Source organism: Dermacentor andersoni, chromosome 7 (assembly GCF_023375885.2).
Source record: "Dermacentor andersoni chromosome 7, qqDerAnde1_hic_scaffold, whole genome shotgun sequence".
NCBI lineage: Eukaryota > Metazoa > Arthropoda > Arachnida > Ixodida > Ixodidae > Dermacentor > Dermacentor andersoni.
Genome location: NC_092820.1, coordinates 91530547 through 91551598, shown reverse-complemented (window position 1 = coordinate 91551598; position 21052 = coordinate 91530547). Strand labels below are relative to the sequence as shown.

The window sequence follows — 21052 nt, the reverse complement described above, 5'->3', positions numbered from 1 at the left end:
GCGGTTGCATGAATCAAACGCGACAGCGATCGCGGCTTCATGTGGACGAGCGTAGACTGCGGCACTCCCCCGAGCAGACGACACCGAAGAAGCCGCGGTCGAGTCGCGAAATAGAAGCGTCGCTCTATGTGACAACCGTGGCCAAATCCCATAATCCAGAACGTTTAAAGCATACCGCTCAGCCACCGAAAGAAAGCCGCAGGAAAGCGGATGCAACAAAGGGCCAGCCAAGAACAAAACAGGAAAAATAAGAAGCGAGAAAAGCCTAGCTCTCGTTCCCACAGCCGCCACGTCGGAGCGAAAGCTCTGAGCAGCCATACGGCACCGCCGGCTTTGCGACCGCAAGAAAGGCAGCCACGAAAGAAAACAAAGCAGACAACAAGGACAGACGAAGCAAATCGTCCGCAGGGGATGAGCAGACGGAGCGAAAACCGACACTCGTGTCATTTCCCCGGTGCATTTACCCGAGCTGCGGTACACGTCGAAAACCGTCTTCAATCGGCGTCCTCCGACAGGCGCAACAAGAATCCGCAGACAAATTTGACATGGGAGAAAGAAAAATAAAAGAGAATCGCAAAAAAGCAATAGCTGGTGCCGGCCGTGCGAGCAGCGGCGAGCAGACGACCAGTTCCGCGTTCGCGTGTGTGCCCTACCATGGCGCTCGCGACTCCCCCGCTTCCGACGCCCCCCTGTTGTGCCTTTTCTCCGCCCAGTGTGCCTTCTTTGGAAGCGTTGCAGCCCCAGTCGCAGGCAAACATACACGTACAGTTGCGGTATTATTTCACATCATTCTCACTTCCTTTCATTCTTTTTTTTAACCAATGCACCGACGCTGTTTGGGCGTTGACTTTTGCTTCGGCTACTTTTAATCTCCGTCTCCATGTGGCCACCAGCACGGTCCTTTACAGGGCCGGCTAATATGTCAACTTCGGCTAAATGACAAACAGCTTCGGTATTTATAGTTGCTGGTGCGATAATAGGTACGAAACTGCTGCACCAAACTCCAGGTTAACGGTGTAATCAAATCAAACAGCGCCGCCCGCCCATCAGTCAGAAAACGACCAAACCGAACAGGAGAGTTAAAGCAAGTGCATGCCTTTGACTCGTACTGTTATGGCGGCGACATTGTAAAGCCGTAACTATAAAGGCCCAGCCAGTTGCAGAAGTGAAAGGCGCCTTAATTTTTGTCATTCGCACTCTCACCCTTTTGGTACTATACCACTGAGAAGACATACCAGATTCACCAAAGGAAAACAGAGAACACTGTAAAATAATTTACACACCTAAATGTGAAAAAGGGTGTAAATGTGTCTATAACTCACACCTTTAGGGTGTAATTTATATTAGTTATAGACACATCTACACCCTTTTTCACTTTTAAGGGTGTAAATTATTTTACAGCGAAGTTACGCTTTTTCGCATTGTTTTGAAAGCACAGTTATATCATCCGTTCCCTGCACAAACAACCAGCCTTAGTCTTAGGTAGGATTGCCGTTACCCCTGCAATCTCCATGTCGTCTGGTACCGCGTCACGTAGACGACGCACTCGACACCGCTTGCAGAAGTCGTCCTGAAGAAGAGACGAACCACCATGCCTACAGGGGCTGTGCACCTTACAATCATACATAAATGCACATAAACGTGCAAAGGCTGCCGTCTCTGACAGCGTGAGAATAACAAGAAACAAGGAGACACTCCCACTCTCCGCAGTTTCTTATATACGTATACCACTCAAAGAGCTCTCCGCGTGCTCCTTCCTTCTTTTTTTTTTCTCCTACTCCGTATTCGATTATTAATCCTGTCATTCGCTGAGCGGGAGCTTGTCTTTGACCGGAGCTACGCATCCGATCTGGCTTGGCTATGCCGCGCCATGCTGGCGCCTTGTTAGCGGGATGTACGTATACACCGACGAGTGCGCGCCCCTGGCGCCGACGCCTGCTATAGCAGACGGCAGGTGCAATAATTAAAAAGAGCAAAGCACATAGTGCCGCCGTCCAGACGTGGATGAGCCCTCTAGCGCGGTTTGACCGTGTGCGTTCAGAAGCGTCAAAGGCAGCTGGAAAGGCAGTCTACGAGTTGTCAGTCGCCGGAAGCCCGCGCCGACTAGTCGTCGAAGACAGTTGGCTCGCAGGTCTGAGACAAGCGGTAGGCTTCAGCGAGCGAGAGGGTAACATTCGAAGCGTCCCAAGACGACAGGGGCGCGCGGCGCGGCGTCCGGTTGCAAAGCTCCTTCTCGCGGCATTCCCCCCTTCTACATCCTTCTATAAATACGCGCAACTACAATGATCCTTATGGTATAGACTGCTGACTGACAGGGCCCCGCAGGTCTTCGACGCGCAACGCGATAGCTAAAACAAAAACAAAAACAAAAAAAGAAACGAGAGAAAACCTGCAGCACCGCAGGGGGACGACAACATCGCTTCGCAAGGCCCTTCTTCTTTTGCTTGGCGACGCCACGTTAGGCCTAGCTGACAAGCGCGAGGCCACCGGTTGAAAGGTGGAAGCGCAGGAAGTAGCTCCCGTAACGCATGCGCGTGTCTGCAAGAGAGGCGCCGTTTCTGTTCGCTATGTGCTGAGACTAGGTACGGCGTTGATGCTTCAGCTCCGGATGAGTCCTATCCCATAGGCTCTCTTATACCTTTACATCCTGGTTCGTACGTGTGCGCATGCATATACGGCAAACAACCCCAGCGCGACATGTTGATTGAAACGGTCGCCTGCTTTCTTGTTCTTCTGGGTCTGTGTACACACACGCGCACGCGCGGGCATGTAGTATGAGCGTGCACACGACATCGGCAACGACGCAAGCTATTGCGTGAGTTCGTGACGTGCACAGTAGCGGACGATGCGTGCGAGGACTCCTAAGCAGACGACAAGGACGACGGGCGTTTCCCGAAGCGGCACTGCAACGGAACAACACATCTTGGAGGAAGTGCTCGAGTTAGAGCATGGGCGCGTGCCCATGCTCTAACGGACAGCTCTTTAAAAACGTGCTTGTCCACGCCGCTCTGCCGAGTTTAGAAACGTGCAACGGTTGTCTCAGGTGCATCGTGGTGACTGCTTCGTGTACGAGAACCGGATGGCAGTCATGCGGTGGAGGCAGATGCTATATCAGTTGCCGGAGATTTCCGGGAGACGATATACACTACATACATATATATATGCGAAGGCCAGTTGCGCGGCAGGGACACGTTGCTCATCGCTCCTTTCTGTATCTTGTGTGCTTTGGTGGCGACACACGTGGATGACTTCTTTACCTCCCCAGTGCGGCACGTTGTCATAGTTCTGCTGCTTCCCACGCAATGCGTGCCACGTCATGGGGTGGTCGCTGAGTGACGTGTCCGTTACGTGTTCAGGCGTGACCAATGTCCGTCGGATCGACTGGCATAGATGCGCTTGGAAAGAAGCCGTTGCTCATGAAGTTTCTCAGTGTCCATTGCTTTATAAGCCCACACCGAGTGCTACTCAGTGTCTTTGGAAGGACCATCCAAATATTTTCTTCCGCCAATAATTTTTGAGAATGTTCTGCTTAAGGCGCAAAGCAAGAATTCAAAAGTGCAGGACGTTATTGAACACTGTTATTAAGGTACCTACATCAGAAAAAACAAACAAGAAAACGACAGGTTTTCGGACTGATCTTTTAAACAATGAAAAGCTAACTTCAATAACAGTATCCTTATATCTCTTTAGGTAAATAAACAAAAGAATATGGTTCTCTGCAATTCCTTGATGACATGACGCAACTCAACTCTATGAGCGCTTTTATAGATGTATTCTCGCAAATTGTTTGATACTTTCTAGAGTGTCATATCTTCATCCAAGAATCGTACGGGAAGAGTAATAGCTATACAGCCATTCGAAAATCTGTTACGAAGCTCTAGTGACATCAATATGTTTCTATGCATGTGCATTTTTCTTTATCTTTCTGTCTCCCCTTACCCCGCCCCCCAGTGCAGGGTAGTAAACTGGATATCCATCTTCCGGTTAACCTCCCGGTCTTACGTATCTCTCTCTCTCTCTTTCGGTGCACAGCTGCATAATCATCCTAGCATCAGCTTGTGCAAGTTTTTCTAAAGTGGTACAGAGCATTCCAAAACTGACTTTCTCTTGATCAGGCCTGATCCTGCTTTCTTTGTAAATACAGGGGTTAAGTACGTTGTACAGTGATCTCCGCACAACCACACCCACGCATGGTTGTTACTTTTCCACATCAGGAAGAACAAGGTCGATGCGGAAAACTCCAAAGCATATGGTCAGAGGTGAAGCGTCACCTATGTATGCCGGATCCCAGCGACAACCCAAAGATTGTTCAGGAGTCCATCACCATTCCGTACCACCAAGAACTTTTCTTCTACACTTTGGGTCCGTATAGAGTGCATGCATACTTGTAGACAAGCGTCATAAGACCTCGCCCCACATAACCTTAAGAATGTGTATTGCGAGGTCGTTTAGAGTCATTCTTCAATTGAGTTCACAGATATGTTGCACAGCTTTCAAGCCTTCAGCCGCTATGAAACGCGTAACCAACTGGAGCTGTACTATACATAAACGTAAGGCTTAGCTCTCCCATAACACACGCTGGCGCCGGATGGAGGCTTTAACTGTGAAACATGTGTGTGAGGCTAGGGTTCCCCGCCCATCTGACGGCTACGCAGCTGCATATCGTCGTAAATCTGAGACTCTATGTGGTAAAAAGAAAGAAAACGGAAATTGCACGCACGGCTGGTCAACTCCAGGTTGCCAACTAACTCCTTTCCTTCCGTCTTCACCCCTCGCTGTACCTCTCCCTCAATCACATCCTTCCTCTCTAGAGAAAACTACATAAAAGCTTTATCCTCTTTTGACACGCTCACAACGAACCACACATTCGCTCCGGAACCGCTCGTCCACCATCGAGGAAGAAGCTTCTTCACCCGTTTGCTTCAGTTTGTTTGGTTCCCTGTAGTTCGTTTCGCAATCCATTTCCTGGCGCTAGCTCAACGCCCCATACGTGGCAGCATGCTAGTATATAGAAACCTTCGAAGCGAAAGCAGCAACAGATGGTTCGCGCACGATTGATAGAGGGGGAGGAGCACGTGATTATAGCGGGAAGAATCATGGCGGTGTATATACACAAAGAAAACGAAAGATTTTCTGCAATTAACGCATATTGTGTATTTCTAAAGTTACGGCTCGCCAGTTGTGTACCCTAAGGACATGCGCCTGTTTCCCAATCATGTGTGCCTCAAACAGTTCTTTGTAGATTGCCGCAATTTATGTGTGGGATTCGCGTGCGATATATGTGGAATACAAAACTCTGCCACATCTATTGTGTCCTATGTTGAGATAAGCTGTCGGTGAGCGAAGTCACTCTTTCTTTTAAGGTAATCGCCTTAGAGGTTTCGTTAACCTGCGAATATGAGATCCGGTGCTTTCACAAAGTGGCTAAGTGCAAAATATATTGTGCATTTAGCCACTTGGTGAGAGCACTGGAAACATATACGCTTTCGAGATAAAAATAAATAAGCGAGATAAAAAAAGAATACACGCTTCACCACGTCGATATATATATGAGCCCTTAGATGTGGTGACACTGCCAATCGCAAAAAGAATACACAATCGTTACAGCTTGGTTTACACATCAGGCGAAATGCATAGGCAATCTCTGTATGCATAACAGTGTCCCCGTTTTCACAGAGAGCACGAAACAGCTAAAGAGAGCAGGTTCTTCAGCCGAACAGGTTGTAGCCCTGTCATGCCAAAAGTGTCATTTATACAGTATGCTGCGCTGAGTTTAATGGCTCAAAATGGTGACTGAAGCCTGGTACAGGCGTGGCGCTAATCCATGCATAGTTTCGTTTTTGATGTGCTAGAGTGAAGTTTCAGCTGTGTGTAGTTCAACAGACCAATCAATAATTTGTAACTATACAAATTAAATGATAACTAAAGTAACAATTAATCTTTTTTTGCTCAAATGTACTCTCTATGCTCAAAAATAACGGTGAACAAGTTGCACTTTTTCAATGATGTGAAAGTGGGTTTGGGCAATACAGGGCTGAGAATGTTTCACATGGAAAATTTTACGTGGAAGCCACGCCCGCAGGTTAAGTATGCTCGGGCACACGGAAAGCGATCGTTGTCACAAACACAGTAAGGTGTTTAAGAGAGATCTGCAAAGGTAAACGTTAGTGCATATATAGATAAAAGCGGCTCACCTCAACGCATATTCGCGTCTGCATTATGGAGTATATGAAACGGATCCCCACTGTTCAAGCGGCCTATTCAAGCGAAAATGACGATGACCGTGTTAAACAATATTTGAATGCATTTTTTTTTCTAATCGCACTGACCACAATTCGTTTAGTCGTGCCCGTCGGAGCGCAGCTGAACAAATGGTCCGCTGTTAACGAAACTGCTCCAAACTCAAGTTCATGACACAATGCGAAAACAAATTCATAAATAGGCACACTCGTTGCTCACAGCATCGATCAACGTGTTCAGTTCTTTAACAAAGGAGGATGTCACATAATTAGGCGTCCAGCCAACCGCGGTCTGTGTGTGTCCATTAGTATCTGCTGTGTCTCACATGACGGTGGTCCAGTGATTATGTGACATTTTCGCGCAACGCACACAAAGTTTTCACTCTCAAAATAAACTTGAGTGCGTTACTTGCTCAATGCTTGTATGACAGTGAACGAAATCTTATCCGCAAGTCACTGAACCTATAAGAGCCAGAAACACAGAAGGACTGCAGAACCAACAAAAACATGAAGAAAAAGAAATAGGCAAGACTCGGTCAAAATTCCTTGCTCAACACAACGAACCATCGCCCTAATTCGCGTACGCATCTAGTCACACCGCGGCGTCAAGCCTTGAATTTAAAGCCTACCACAGCCCTAAAGGGTCGCTAACGATTTGAGCTGTTTCTTAAATTTACCTTCTACCTCACCTAAAAAAAGAAAAAAAAAACATTATGGTAAATAACACCGAGAAAGGTTTTCAAAATCAACGACTGCTTTCTTGTGTAGCGCCCCTGCTGCATAACCCCATCCCTCCTTGTATCACGACATCTTACGGACACATCAGCAGACACTGAACGAAGTGGTAATCTCACTCACAACTACAATGCCGAATGATTCCCCGACATGGTACATACTATATTGTAATAACTGCCATTACATCCCCACCATATCTCTAGTAGCCGGTCTGTAAGGTTGTTGAAATCGCTGTTGATCAAGCGGCTGCATTCGACGCGAGTTTCAGTTACATTTGCTGAAGGACAACGGCACCAATACGACAAAAATACTTAGAAATTCATGACGTCACACTGACGTACCGACGTTGTCATTTAGGCGCAAAATTTAAATATCATTGGAACGTTCACCCTTATTTTTTTTGTTATGATAATGGACATATCACTGTGAGGATAACAAAACTACAGTTTTGAAAAAATACTTTATCAGGCAAACCTGATTTATCAGCCATAGCGGAGATGTTTCGTATGTGTCCATTTAAACAAAGCGTGGCGTCGATTAGTGACCATCAAGTATAGCATAGGACTTAATGACATCAACGATAATTTAGTCGCAAATGTGCTATTAATGTTCGTGCCGAGCCGCGTCTCTACGAAGAGAGACACGAACCTGGTGCACTACAGTAACTGTTCCTTTGAAATACACCGGACAATTATGGAGAGCTGCCAAGTAGCACTTATACGGCGACATTGTTGATTCCGTGGCCTATAAAGTCATATGCCATATTGAAGTCAATGTATTATTTTCCAGCAGAAGAGATTTGTTCGTGGACATGTTTATAACGCGGCCAGCTTATTTTGTCTGTTGCTTTGGTGAGCGATAACTCAGTTTCCATTGAATCGGTAGGAAGGCATGAGAGAGCCAAGAAAGCAGTTTTTCGTGAAACGACTTCTACATGCTTTATGAAGTGAAGATTCTGGTCTTTTCGGAGGTGACGTGTCAACTGGTTGGTTTTTCAGCCTATGAAACAAAGATCCAGTCCAGAACCAACGTTTGAAAACTTGAAAGTGTCTCTTTTTATCATCTTGTATTTCCGCAGCGTCTAAAATTGAAGTTCGGATATGATTAAAAGCCTAACAAATAGGTAGAGATATTCAAAAGTCTGCATTGCGTTCTCAACAGGCGTTCCTATCACTCATTATTTCTGAAATTCCACTCGCCGCTTCTCTTTCTATAGCAGTAGTCATCTCTAAACTTCCCTAAAATATAGCGACTTATTACCCGCTTTTATTTCAAGAAATATGGCTTTGTATATACGAAGATATGAGTTTTTAATCTTATATCTCTTTCTGAACACGTCCTGTAGCCTGACATCGATTTATGCACAGCTTTATCGGCGCCATAGCAGAGACGCCCGCAAACGCTTGTCCTCTTGAACACGCTTCTGCTTTTGAGAATGCAACTCTGAAGGCACTTAGGAAAACGGCACACTTCTCTGTGTATGAACATTGGCCACGTTCTCCTGATGGTTAAACAGCATAACTGCTTCGATTTAGGATGTTTGTAAGATTTTGTGGAGTATCTCGGGAAACGTTGGGCACATTGCGTTCACGCCAATATTCAGCTAAGTCTTTAGGATGCACCGCAACAACACCCGACAGCAAGTTCACTGTAGTTAGCTAATATAGCTTGCAACTTAGCAATCGACGACAAACGCCCCCAAATTGTGCAGCGAAGCACTAGAATCTGTCTAGTTGACAAGGCGATTTTAATATCTGAAGCGTTATGTCAAGCACAAGTGGTAAAGACCTGCAAAGCCCAGTATCATGCAATTTCATTTTCATTACTGCTTTCAACCGCTTGTGAGTTAAATAATTTAGCACAAGGCAGAAGTTATGCGACATTGAATTGACACTGGAACAAGGGCTTGCACAGAGGCAAAATAATTATTGTAACATCAAAATTTTGCGATCATCGATCACATATTTAAATTCTTGTTCTTTGCCGAGTTTTATGATGGTTAAAAGCGAATTATCACATGCTGTCCCGGTTCAATTTTACCCGGGCACATTGTCTCATCTAAGTTCACTTATATACAAATTGTTGATTAGACCATCTTACGAATAAGGGCCCAAAGGCAATTGCTCTTTTTTTTTCGCTGGAATAAGGCGATAAAAATAAAAAATCGAACCCACGAATTCTCGCTATAGTGCCTTTGTCACGCGAATGCATGGTTTCCAACATTTGTTTGACAACTGGGCATATACAGACAAGAGCAAAGAGGAACGCTGAAATGACACACACTGTAAGCAAGCCAGCGACACTGACCCCATATCTCGATCGGTTCGCTTTAGTCGCTTGCTCTACTGTCACACAATGGTCGTAAGAGCTAACGACGCGTGTTCTGGCACTTCCTTCGGTGCACCAAAGTATATTAAATAAATAAGGACACCTTTGTTCCTGCTCTGATGGTAGCTAACCAAGCGAGATGTGACCCCAGTATATAGGCGATTGCTTGTCAATTTTTTTTCTTCTATGCCGAACATCCCGGGACCATCTTCACGTGTTTGATGACTTTGCCGCTAGATGACATATATCTGTGTGTAGATCTTTTGCTGTTCCTGCTGCTGACCGAAAGTGTAAGCTGCTATAATCAACCTTGTTAGAGTTGTTTATTTGGAGAACCGTACAGGTTCCAGGCTCTGAAGCGTATATACATGTCGACGAAAGTTATGAAAATTGGCTATCGACACTACAGTCCCTGGGTTAGAAAAAATGCTGTGTGCGCTAGCCAAAGCTTTATACTTAGCCTCATAAAACAAACGCGTTATGAGCAGCTAAAAAGAAATTTTTAGAGCTATCTGGAAGAGTACTACATACGCAAAATGTCCACCTGTTTGCCCACAAACAGTGTTGGAAACTAATGACGCGTTCCTTGATTTCACTGCCAGTGTATTCTTGCTTAAAAAGCACGAATATCTATGTGATTTTCTACTGCTTGTACTGGATCAATACCTGAGCCTAAAATCTGCCTGATTTATTGAAACAAAATGAAGAAAATATAAAATAAATGGCAATGTTTATATAAAATTTTCGGTCTCTTTTTTTTATGAAATCACGAAATGTGAACGTACGTGTACCATACATCACAAACGCACTCTGGGACCACTGTAGGCATTTCAGGTGGATGTAATCACACTGAACGAAGGAATTTTGAGAAATAACTTTTATTTCTATACAACATATCCTCTAAAAGCGTATAACTAGTCTCTCTAGGTTAACGTATATCTTAATTTGTTTGTTTAGGTACCGGTGTGAGGGCCTGTAAAAACAGTTGTATACGAAAAAAATAGAAGAAACAAAAAAATCGTCGCTGTACTTCTGCCTTCACTCAACAGACACTGACGTAGTTATTGTCTTTTTTTGTGTGTTGATAGTGTGTTTATGTTAGCAAATACAATGTTAAAGAAACGCAGTGGGAAGTGCTTTACAAATTTGTAAGTGTACATCGAAACACCAGTATGTTATCGATATCGAACGTTGCCAGCGTGAGCCAAAGGACCATTCAAACTTGTCAAATGCTTAATGCGCGCATGCCAACGGGCGTATTTACTGCTACGTGCGCACATATATGCATATCAAGGAATGACACACACGCTACTATATAGTATTGCCAAGCCGTGAATACAGAATTAATGGCAACATACAAAGCCGTGATTACTCAAAGTGCATCCCATGGTGATCCGTACCAGCCATTGCTTGAGATGTTATTGGACACTGCTGATATCGAAAAGTTTCAAGAACTCTTGTTGTTGTATTTCAAACTTTATTTAAATGAGCATGTGCCTGCAACTTGGCAATGTGGCTAATGCCGGCCACTGCATTTCATCCAGCCATGCAAAATTTGGCCAAAAAGGGTGGTAGATGTACAGAAATAATCCTATCTAAGCTATATGCATCCAAGCTTAGCCTAAAGAGGTGGCTTATCCTAAAATAAGTTGTGGAACAACAACGCATAACGATAGTGTATTTCGCACGTCATAAGTCACGTCACAGGAAAAGTTCCTCCTTACTAGCGAAACTACCTTTCTTACAAGTGTAAGCGCAAACCGCAGAGTTGGACATTCCAAGTTAGCAGTTTTCTAATGCTGTCACTGATATGGAGACGGTACGCTGAATTATTAGGTCATGCTTGTGTGTCTTCCACAGGGTCATGATGTTCCTTTTTTAAGCTGCACACAAAAAAAGCAAAAAAAAAAAGAATGAAGAAATCAACCGTAACTAAAGACAGGCGTAATCACGTACACGGCACAGCGTTCACAATCAGGTTGACGGTTGCGAAAAGGAAATTACGAAGATTGACAGCTCACCTGCACATCTGCAGGATGTTGGGACCGCCGGCCAGCATGGACGACATGGTTGCAGCAGGGTCGCCGCAGGCCGCGAACGCGCGCGGCCGGTCCTCACGGAAATCCACGAGTGGTCACCGTGGCGCACGCCCGCCGTGCGCGCCGGTACACAGAGGAGAGCAATCACAAAATCCGAAACGTCGCCGTACCACCCGCCGCAGCGCGCGCGTAGCGTGGCGAGCAGACGACACACAACGGGGACGTCTCGGGGTTACAGCAGAAGCAGGCGACACAGCACGGGGCGTGAGCGGACAATCGATCGATGGGGGACGTCCAGCGTGACACGCTTGTTTTCAACGCGTAGCCAAATCCAGCGCGTTGCCGGCGGCACTCGTGGTAGCAGACGACGCACGCTTCTTCATGGCAGAAGACGAGAAGAAACACGGGGCACTCAAAGCCGCTACCGGCACCGCACTGACCGGCTGCTGCGGCCGGCCAGCAGACGACGAGGGGGCGGAGCTGTGTGCTCGCCCTGTAGGCGGAGCGTGCCCGAAAAGGCGGTGCTTAGTTTTGTGACGTCACACAATGCACGCCCGCTCTCCCGGATGCCGTTTGGCGAGAGCGCGCGCCGCTGTGGCGTCTACGGCGTTGCGTCGTCTGGCCGCGTCCAATAGCAGGCGAACGCTGCTTCTGTTTGTGTTCTGTGCTTGTCGCGCGTGCGCGGTACGCGACAGGGAGCAGACGGAGCTGACACACGGTCCGCCGCTGCGTATTCGCTGGGGGTGTCCAACCGTGTCTCGCTCGGGCCAAATCGGAAGAGCGAACGAATAACAGCGGACTGCGGAGCGGCGCGCCGGACCGAGCGGGAAAGTACATACACATAAAAAGAAAACCAAAAGGAAAGAGGAAAGCTAAGTGAACAAAGCGGAGGGGAGTAAAAGCGCGCTTGTACAAGAAGGCGCGCCTGTATTTTTGCCGCCCCGGCGCCGGAGGTGAAAAGTATTACGGCTTGGGGGGAAGCCAAAGAAAGAAAAGCAGGAAGGGAGCCTTCTACTTGCCACGTTCTCTCTTTTTTTATTTTTTTAGATATCGGCTGCGGCGTGAAGCCAGCCCAGAGCTAAGGCGTTTGCCTGTGCGCTTCTGTGCGCCGCCATTCCGCAAACCACGAGAAGGGAGTGCTAGCTCGGGTAACGCATGTCAGGCGAACCGAAGAAAATGAACATGAAGAAATGAGCTAGCAAAAAAAAAAAAAAAAAGAAAAGAAGAAAAAAGGCTGCGGTGATGTTTAGTGGGCGGGGAGGGCGACCATCTACTACCGCACTCCACCGCCTACGCCGAAGTGAAATGTCCTCATTTGCTTCGGCTCGGTAAGAGTTGCTCTTGTACTACAGACCGCACAGGAAGGGGCTCTCTGATATTTTACTTTTCCGCTACCGATGTGGCGTTGAACATTAGGGTCGAAAATTATGACGAACATTTTACCTGCACTATGCCAATACGTATTTTTAAAGAATTTAACACGCTTTATTCATTCTTTCTTTTGCACTTGAGGTACGAAGTCACTGAGGAATACTCAAGTTGTATCTCAAGTCCGGGAAATAGCATGCACTCCTCCTTTGCAGATACCGCATTGTCAGGTCGAAATCATGCAACTCATGTGGTGTGTGAACAAAAAAAAGAAAAGAAAAGAAAGATGGTAGGCAGTATGTCGATGACTCAAATGTATACCGTTGTGCGCTGTTTACCGCTAATGCTTCTATCGCCAATAGCAGTGCATCGCCCCTTTATGTTCATTACATACCGTTTTGTATTATGTTACTAATGATTTAAGCCGCCACTGTAGGAGACATTTACTGTTAAGTGTAGCAGGAAAACAACAATAAGTGCTCATATTGTTTGTATAGTCCGCATGGCCCACAATAGCTACTTTCAACTGCCCATATATGGTAAATTTGAGACAACACTCCACCTTATCGCAGAGATAGGTGGTCGTAAATCTTTGTGTACTATATCGTGTGCTCATGCGTTTTATGCAAATTCCAAGCGGCATTAGGCTTTCTTGGGCGAGAATGCTTCCACATTTTCTTCCCTGGAGGTTGAGTTAAGACTCCGAACTTCAGTTTAACGCTACACTCATGAGACGCTGGTGGAAGACAAGTCCTCTAGTACACGTTGATTGTAGGCTGTAAGATTTCCTTTGTTCAGTGTGGATCAATCGATGGGGTAAAGACAGACATAAACATTACAAGACTTCCATGCTCACAGGCCCTGTGTCTCTAAAGATCACGTGTCCGAGCAAAGGCCTAGCTAAAAGGAATAAATAAAAAAAAACGACACCGTAGCGATTTATAACGTTGCATTTCAGGTTCGCAACTTTATCTAACGCAAAGCACTGACACTGAACAAAGCGAGTGCATGGAATGCTTTCAATGTCAAATTACTGTAAGACTGCAGTTCTGAGTTCTTTGTGAATGCGCATTTGCAAGGATGTTACTGGCTTACAAGAGAGAGAGAGAGATAGACTGATAAAACATTCATTGGGCATAACTCATAAGGACATGTACCCACAGGAAAACTTGTCCTTTGTATATGTCATTGCTGAGATTTCATGAAGTAAACTTAAGATATCAGGAGTCTACACTCTTACAGACAGCAGCGCTGAACATATTTAGAGAGCTGTATAGACCGTTTCATCGGGCGAGGAGGAAAGGGCGCGCGGAGAGCCTTTCCTCCTCTCTGGCTTGGGCGATCCGGCGCGGCGCTGCTTGAAAGCATTGCTGTCGCGTGCTGCGGAACGATTTCGAGGTGTTTTAGATCTTACTTTGTGTAATTTACGCCATGTTCGTTGATATAAGGTCGTCAGGGAAGCCTTTCGGTGCATCGGTAACTACTGTAGGCAGAAATATGTCTTGGGGGCGCAAGAATGTGACACGCATAATCAGCCGCGGTGTACGAGCATTATCAGTCGCGGTGCGTGTATGTGTTGTTTACTATTTTGCTTATATCAATTTTAATTCAACAAAGAAAACCAGCGTCTCTGTATTACCAACATTAAATGGTAAATCAGCTCACTGTCTGATCGATTGGCGTAGGCAGTAAAACATAAAACATAAGAGCGCATGCTCGTGCACGGCCAACCTAAGGCAACCACGAAACATCTGAGCGGCAGGCGCTATCAAATATTTGTGATACACTGGCATCGTTCTCACGCATTTCAAGTCTAGTATGCTTGAAATTACCATATGCCTACGCTAGCCTTGCTGCATGAGGCCCATGGCGCTTCTCAACACAGCGACCACTGCGGTTGGTGAGCCAGCACGATACACATAGAAGCTGTGTGCTTTGGCATTGCCTTTTTGGCCTGTATACAGCTATAATATATGAGACGGTTCGCATAAAAAGAATGCGATGGCTATTTTTGAGCGCAAAATTTCCGTAATACGTGTGAGGGCGTCGTAGAGAACTGAACGAACACAACCGAAAAAAAAAATTCGGTTATCATCCTCTTTCTCTAATAAGCACGAGAAAACGGGCTAACGCCGCACAACGTTTGTAAATATATACCCGCTGATGCCGTATGCTTGGACCATGCGCTATATAGAACAGAGATATCTGTAATCCAGCACCTACTACTGCTTAGGACGCTCGCGCAGTTCGTAAACGGTCGCTTTGTTGGACAAGCTTAATTCAGACTGTAAGGTATGCTGCTATTACTAGCCAAAACTATTTTATTCATTGGTGGAAACCTCACCCATCCAACCAAGTAGTCACGCAATGTAACCTGCAGTGAATAGTTTGAACGCTTGTCAAACAGCACAGCTCCTTTCGTAGCAGAACAGTACCCATGCTGTTACGATCGTCGCGTATACGTTTTAAGGCTCCTAAACCGCAGTTTAGAAATAGAGGATAATACTGCAATAAAGTCACATTAGTGATTGGAATATTTAGAAATACACAATTTATCTCCGAGGCTGATTGTAGGCTCAAATATGCGAGCACACATCGCGCTGCGCGCTCGATCTGTACACCTCAACGCCAGCAGAAATTCCGGCCATGACGCCTTAAACCACTCCAGCACGTCTCACAGAACCGTTTACCACGTAGAAGACGCACGTCATACTAAACAGACCGCACGACCGCGAAAACAAACGCCAGAACCTGCCGCCGAGCGTATACCTGCCATGCAAAAGACCGCTTTCACCCAAGCCAGTATGGCGCTGCTCATACGCGGCTCCACTGCGTTCACAATATGGCGGCGCCTACGAAAAAACGGTCTATATCAAGTCTAAGTGACAATAGTTGCTAGATTCTCGATAATTGTAAAAGAACTTAATCTACCCCAAGGCGGAAACTATTTTATTTCAAGTTCAAGACAGAACATGCAGTTATTTATAAAAAGAAGATTCGCAAAACGCTCAACTGGTACGTCCCTAGCTGACTATAAGGTGTTTGGCTGCTGAACAAAATGGGATGGTTTTATCACTGGTCGCGGCTGCCGCACTGCAGCATGTGGGCGGCAATCTGAAAACGCTCATGGATACTTAGGCTCACGTTAAAGAACCCTACATGATTAGGAAGCACAATTAACACTATACCCAATGAACGGAACAGGAAGTCGATAATAGTGGCAGACTGTATGGGCGAGATGCTACTGATCCAAGTTTGAAAAGCGGCTTAAAACGAAGGCAAGAGGGAAGACGGGACACGTGCGTGTCCTGCTTTCGTTGCTGTACTTGTGCTTCGTGTTAATCGCCTTTTTAAAGGTGAAAGAAGCTCGGGGGTCCAAGTTAGTGTGGAGCCCTTCAATAAAAATTAAACTTCTGAAATAGCCCCATCGTTACGGACGTTAAATGAAATCAGACAATCAATCGGTCTGTCTGTCACTCAGTCAGTCAATAAGCAGGAACCATACCGAGGAGTTTCATATATATACAGGATGTTTTAGCGAACATATTCAAAAAGTCCTAAAGGTTGCCTGTTGCAGATAGCTCAATTTTAGTTCATGAGGTGGTCTACTCGAAGTGGCGGATACTACTTGCACAAAAAAAAAGAAATGCATCATCGACTTTTTAACAAGCATTCACTAATTATTTTTTTAACAGATTACCTTTTGGCAAATACTGCAATATACGAACTATAACCGTGTAATTCTCAAGGCGGATACACTTGGAACGAATTCTCAGGATGACACCAGTTCGAGGATATTAATTATCCAACTTTGCGGAGAAACGCATTGGCTATCCGTTTACTTTAGTGCTTGGATGCATAAAACAACCTTTTGTTAAGAAAATAACTGGAACGCCAATGCATTTCTCCGCAGAGCTCGGGAATTACTATATGGAAACTGGTGTCATCCTGAGAATTCGTTCCAAGTGGATCCGCCTTGCGAACTCCGTGGCTAGAATTTGTAAATTACAATATTGGTCATAAGGTATTTAGTTAAAAACTTAATTAGCGAATGTTTATTATTTACTCGGTTATGCAGTTCAATTTTTTTGGTGCATGCAACGTCCGCCACTTCGAGTAGACCAGCTCATGAAGTGGAATTGTGCTATCTGCCACAGGCAACCTTCAAAAAAATTTGAAAGCGTTCCCTGAAACGCCCGGTATACACAAAGCATTGCATACATACGGTCTTGCATTTCCCCTAATAGTAAACTATAAGAAAGCGTAAGCTTAGCGTTGTTATTGTTTGCCACTTCAGCCAAAGTAGGCAAATTACTGACGTCTCTTTCTTCCTTATAATATCACGAACGGAATGAATCTGTGTGACGAAGCTCACGGACCACAGCTACAGCTGGGGACTGCCCCAGCTGTGGTATAGGTATCACAGCTGTGGTAAACATATATACTGTCATTCTCAAAACACACCGGTGACCTTGCCGTTACCATTGAAGGGCCATCTAAATAATTATAGGGTTTCGAACGAAATACCTCGCTTGCTTGCCTACAAAAAAAAAAAGGAAGAAAGGGAGCGAGAGCGGTGGAACCATCGGCATTGCTCCTTCAGGCCGACGAGTTTCTTCTTCACACGCACTTCACATGTCGCGCCCTCTTACGGCAATCAGAAGGGTAGTAACGTTCCTCCCTTGCGTGCATATCGAGATTTGCCACCCCAGGTGATCCGAAAATCAGCTACAATAACTTGTTTTCGACGGAAAGTAATGCTAAGTAGCATAGCGTGATGTCTTAAAATGTTCCTTTCATGACAAGCGACCACCAAGGTCAAACCTCTAGCACGAACGGGAGCTGCGATGCGAGAATAGTTCAACGCGATAGCAGCGTCCGGCTGCTAACGCACAGCGAAACGTGCCTGTACTCAGGCATCTCGGCCTATATAGACGCTGCAGATAAGAGCTAGCCTTTCTCACTTTGATGCGTTAGATTGGGACGACGAGGTTAACCGATATGAAAGGTATGCATTTGTGGTCGCTTCGTATGCGTTTGTGGGCGCCAATCGCGATGGCTTCGAAGCGAAAGCAAAAATACATTTGCCAACGGCGCCGTCGGAACGTAGCCGGGGTCTGTGATCGCACCCTCGCCGCAAGCGACAGAAACGTCGCCAAGAGTAACATCTCCAAATCTGCAAATGGAACACAAGCCCTGCCGCCAGAGCAAGGAGGCGCTTGGGCATGGATGCATGCAACCAGATATACTGCTGTATATCAAGCGTCACTTGCGGGCGGGTTCGTCAGCGTTTCCTCCCGCCAGCAGTGGCGTCTCCGTGATGCATCGTGCTGAGCGCACGACACTACAAAGACAGGAAGCACCGACCAACAATGGGAGATTTCTTTCCTAGAAGACAGTGTACAAGCAAACGCATACAGACAAAAGGTTCCCAGAAAATATTTACATATTGCTGACGGCCGCGTTGTGGATTTGCCCATATATGTATACATCTGTCGGCGTCTGTGAAGAAAAGGAGACTCTCAAAGATGACATGAGTGTGACACACACACACAGACACACACACACACACACACACACACACACACACACACACACACACACACACACACACACACACACACACACACACACACACACACACACACACACACACACACACACACACACACACACACACACACACACACACACACACGCACGCACACAGGCACACACGCACACACACACACACACACACACACACACGCACACACACACGCACGCACGTACGCACACACACACACACACACACACACACACACACACACACACACACACACACACACACACACACACACACACACACACACACACACACACACACACACACACGCACGCACGCACGCACGCACGCACGCACGCACGCACGCACTCACGCACGCACGCACACAGTAACGGCACCGTTCTGCATAGTGTGAAGCACAGTGCGAAGCTGGGAATCCATTGACCCTTTTCGCCAAGCAGTTTGCTCAAGAGAAACGAGATGGCGCTTTAGCGGCGCGCCGCACGTTGCCTCAGCGAAAGCGCACGAGTACAAAACCACAATCCCTTCTGCTCTACTTCTGTGCGATCAGCTCTCGGAAATGCAACTGGTTTTTCGCTAACGCACTGTGCTCCATTCATGATGCAAAATATGAAGCGGTGGAGTGAAGGCGTGTGCAGTATATAGTTGGCTGCAAAAATCGTGACTGGCTCGTTAAGGAACGGAATGAATCTGTGTGACAAAGCTCACGGACCGCAGCTACATAAGGACTGTCTGTGTGGCCGGCTCTTCGCGGCGCACGGCTTCCTTCGAGGATCAAAAACAAAGTATCACTCATCCGCCAGCATAGCGCTAACCTCCAAGCAAAGGAATTCAATCCCGGAAAATCTGCACGAGTGAGTACAGTGCTCGTTATATACGATGGCAAAGGGAATAGCGGCGCCTCTTGCCATATATAGTGTGTTTCTCGAACGTTATCTGCGCACATCTACTCCGACTGACACGCAAAATTACGCCCACTCCATCGCCAACTTATCAAGAATAAGTGAACGGGCGCATAGCATGGCATAGCATGGGCACATAGCATGGGTGACGGCGACTACACCGATATCACACTAATGTTCAAAGCTGAACATTGCATAAGGGTCCACACAGCGAGCGAGTGAATATCTATAATTATTGGCGACAAGCTATTACAACGTACATAACATCTACGTTACAAGCCTTGTGTCCAGCAAGAACAAATCTACCCAAATGAGCACACTCGCGAGCGGTCAGGCAGAAAATATGATAAATCAGACAGTGGCCGCTCGGGCAACTTTACTGACTCAGAAACGTGACAAGGCGCTGCCTGAACGGATTTGCTAAATAAAGAACGAAGAGTTAAACACGCTTACACTGATTCATTTCATAAGCGGAAAGTTATTAGAGCTTGGAACCCATTTTTGGCCCCACTTTTATTACAAGCACCCTGTACGCTGCTCGCACCGTTCGCACTAAGCATAATGAGCTCCGACAGCGCTTACATGTCCTTTAAAGCTGTAGCCAAAGATTCGCGTGTCGTTTACCCAGTCACTGTCTACGATATAAGGCTAAAGAGAGGTTTGCAGAGCCGCACCGGCGTCACCTATATCCATTGTATACACACAGAGGCAACGGAGGCAGCTGAGGCAAGCAATGGACGCCTCACCACGTGATCAAACATGGCAGCGCCTACGGGATCACCGTGAAAATGGTTAATAATAGTACGGGGCACTGTCGGTTGGTACAAAGCAAAACCACTCTCTCTCCCTGTGCAAAAAGTGCGGCTGACACGGCGTAGACACGGCTTTGCAGTATCAAGGAGCTCGAAAAGAGACGGCATATTCATAGCCGGAGCTATCCTTCCCTGTCATGCCCTTGTCGCCCCGGTTATACGCTTCAGCCACTGTAGTTACGTTATGGTTGTCATAGTTGTAGGCTAGAAGACTATCGCATTGCAACAATCTTCATTTCCACGATTCTCCTGGAGATGGATATAACGCAACCGACACCAGCAGTTAGCTTTCGGATATATCGTCAATGGTGAGCGGGGCCAGTCACGCCAATCCCGGTGAGCAATGTTTGGCTCTCGTTTGCAGTAGTATCCTGACATCATGACGGGTAACTTACATCATAGCCTTCAAGTCGCTACAAAATCATGCCGTACTTCCACATGAGCCAAAGAAAGCTTAGCGGGATTGGTTTTGCAAATATAAGAAACGTACACTAAGCTTATGACGCGTACGTTGTTTTCCAGCTGCGAATGAGCTCAGCTCGTAGGCCTATAGTCGCATCCATCGTTTCTCTTCGCTTGCTTGGAGTAGACCATGCATGTTGGTTTCGGAGAGGGGCAAACCGTTGCTCCCATGCATGAGGGAGGAAAGTTGCTCCATTTAAAGACAAACGTTGGGGACATTGCAGTTTCTTCCTTAATGGAGTAAAGGGTTTTCTTAGAGTGCAAACTTTCCTTGCACGATTCGTTGGTTAGATTTAGCCAGAAACATGCCGCACTTACGTGAGAAACATACTCGGTCACATTCCATAAAGCTCCCCTCGAAAATATCCGAAACAGGTCATGTGTTCATCAATTTCCGCTAACACCATCAAAAGCTCACAAAGAATATCGTTTGCCAAGCCTGATCTCGCATCGCGTAGGCACACATTCAAGTAATTAGCTGGAAATTAGCTAACGAAGCAGCGCTTGCAAGAGTCGAGACCAAATCTGAAAGTTTACATAAGCCGCATATCATGCGTGACATCAACTGATCCTTTCATTCCACAGAAGTGCAGTTGAGCCG

At 46.3% G+C, this 21052-nt stretch overlaps 2 protein-coding genes across 2 annotated transcripts in view; one reads left to right on the top strand and one right to left on the bottom strand.

The window, feature by feature from the left end:
• dysf (neuronal PAS domain protein dysfusion) overlaps nt 1-13589 on the bottom strand; it is a 167807-nt gene extending 154218 nt beyond the window's left edge. The window contains exon 1 of the mRNA XM_050181366.3: nt 11324-13589. Within this exon, the coding sequence (XP_050037323.1) occupies nt 11324-11370 (47 nt within the window). The 5' untranslated portion in view covers nt 11371-13589. The remainder of the gene's footprint in view (nt 1-11323) is intronic.
• LOC129383363 (uncharacterized) overlaps nt 5198-21052 on the top strand; it is a 222443-nt gene continuing 206588 nt past the window's right edge. Inside the window, exon 1 of the mRNA XM_072289262.1 lies at nt 5198-5336. The gene's annotated coding sequence lies outside the window, so the exon portion shown is untranslated. The remainder of the gene's footprint in view (nt 5337-21052) is intronic.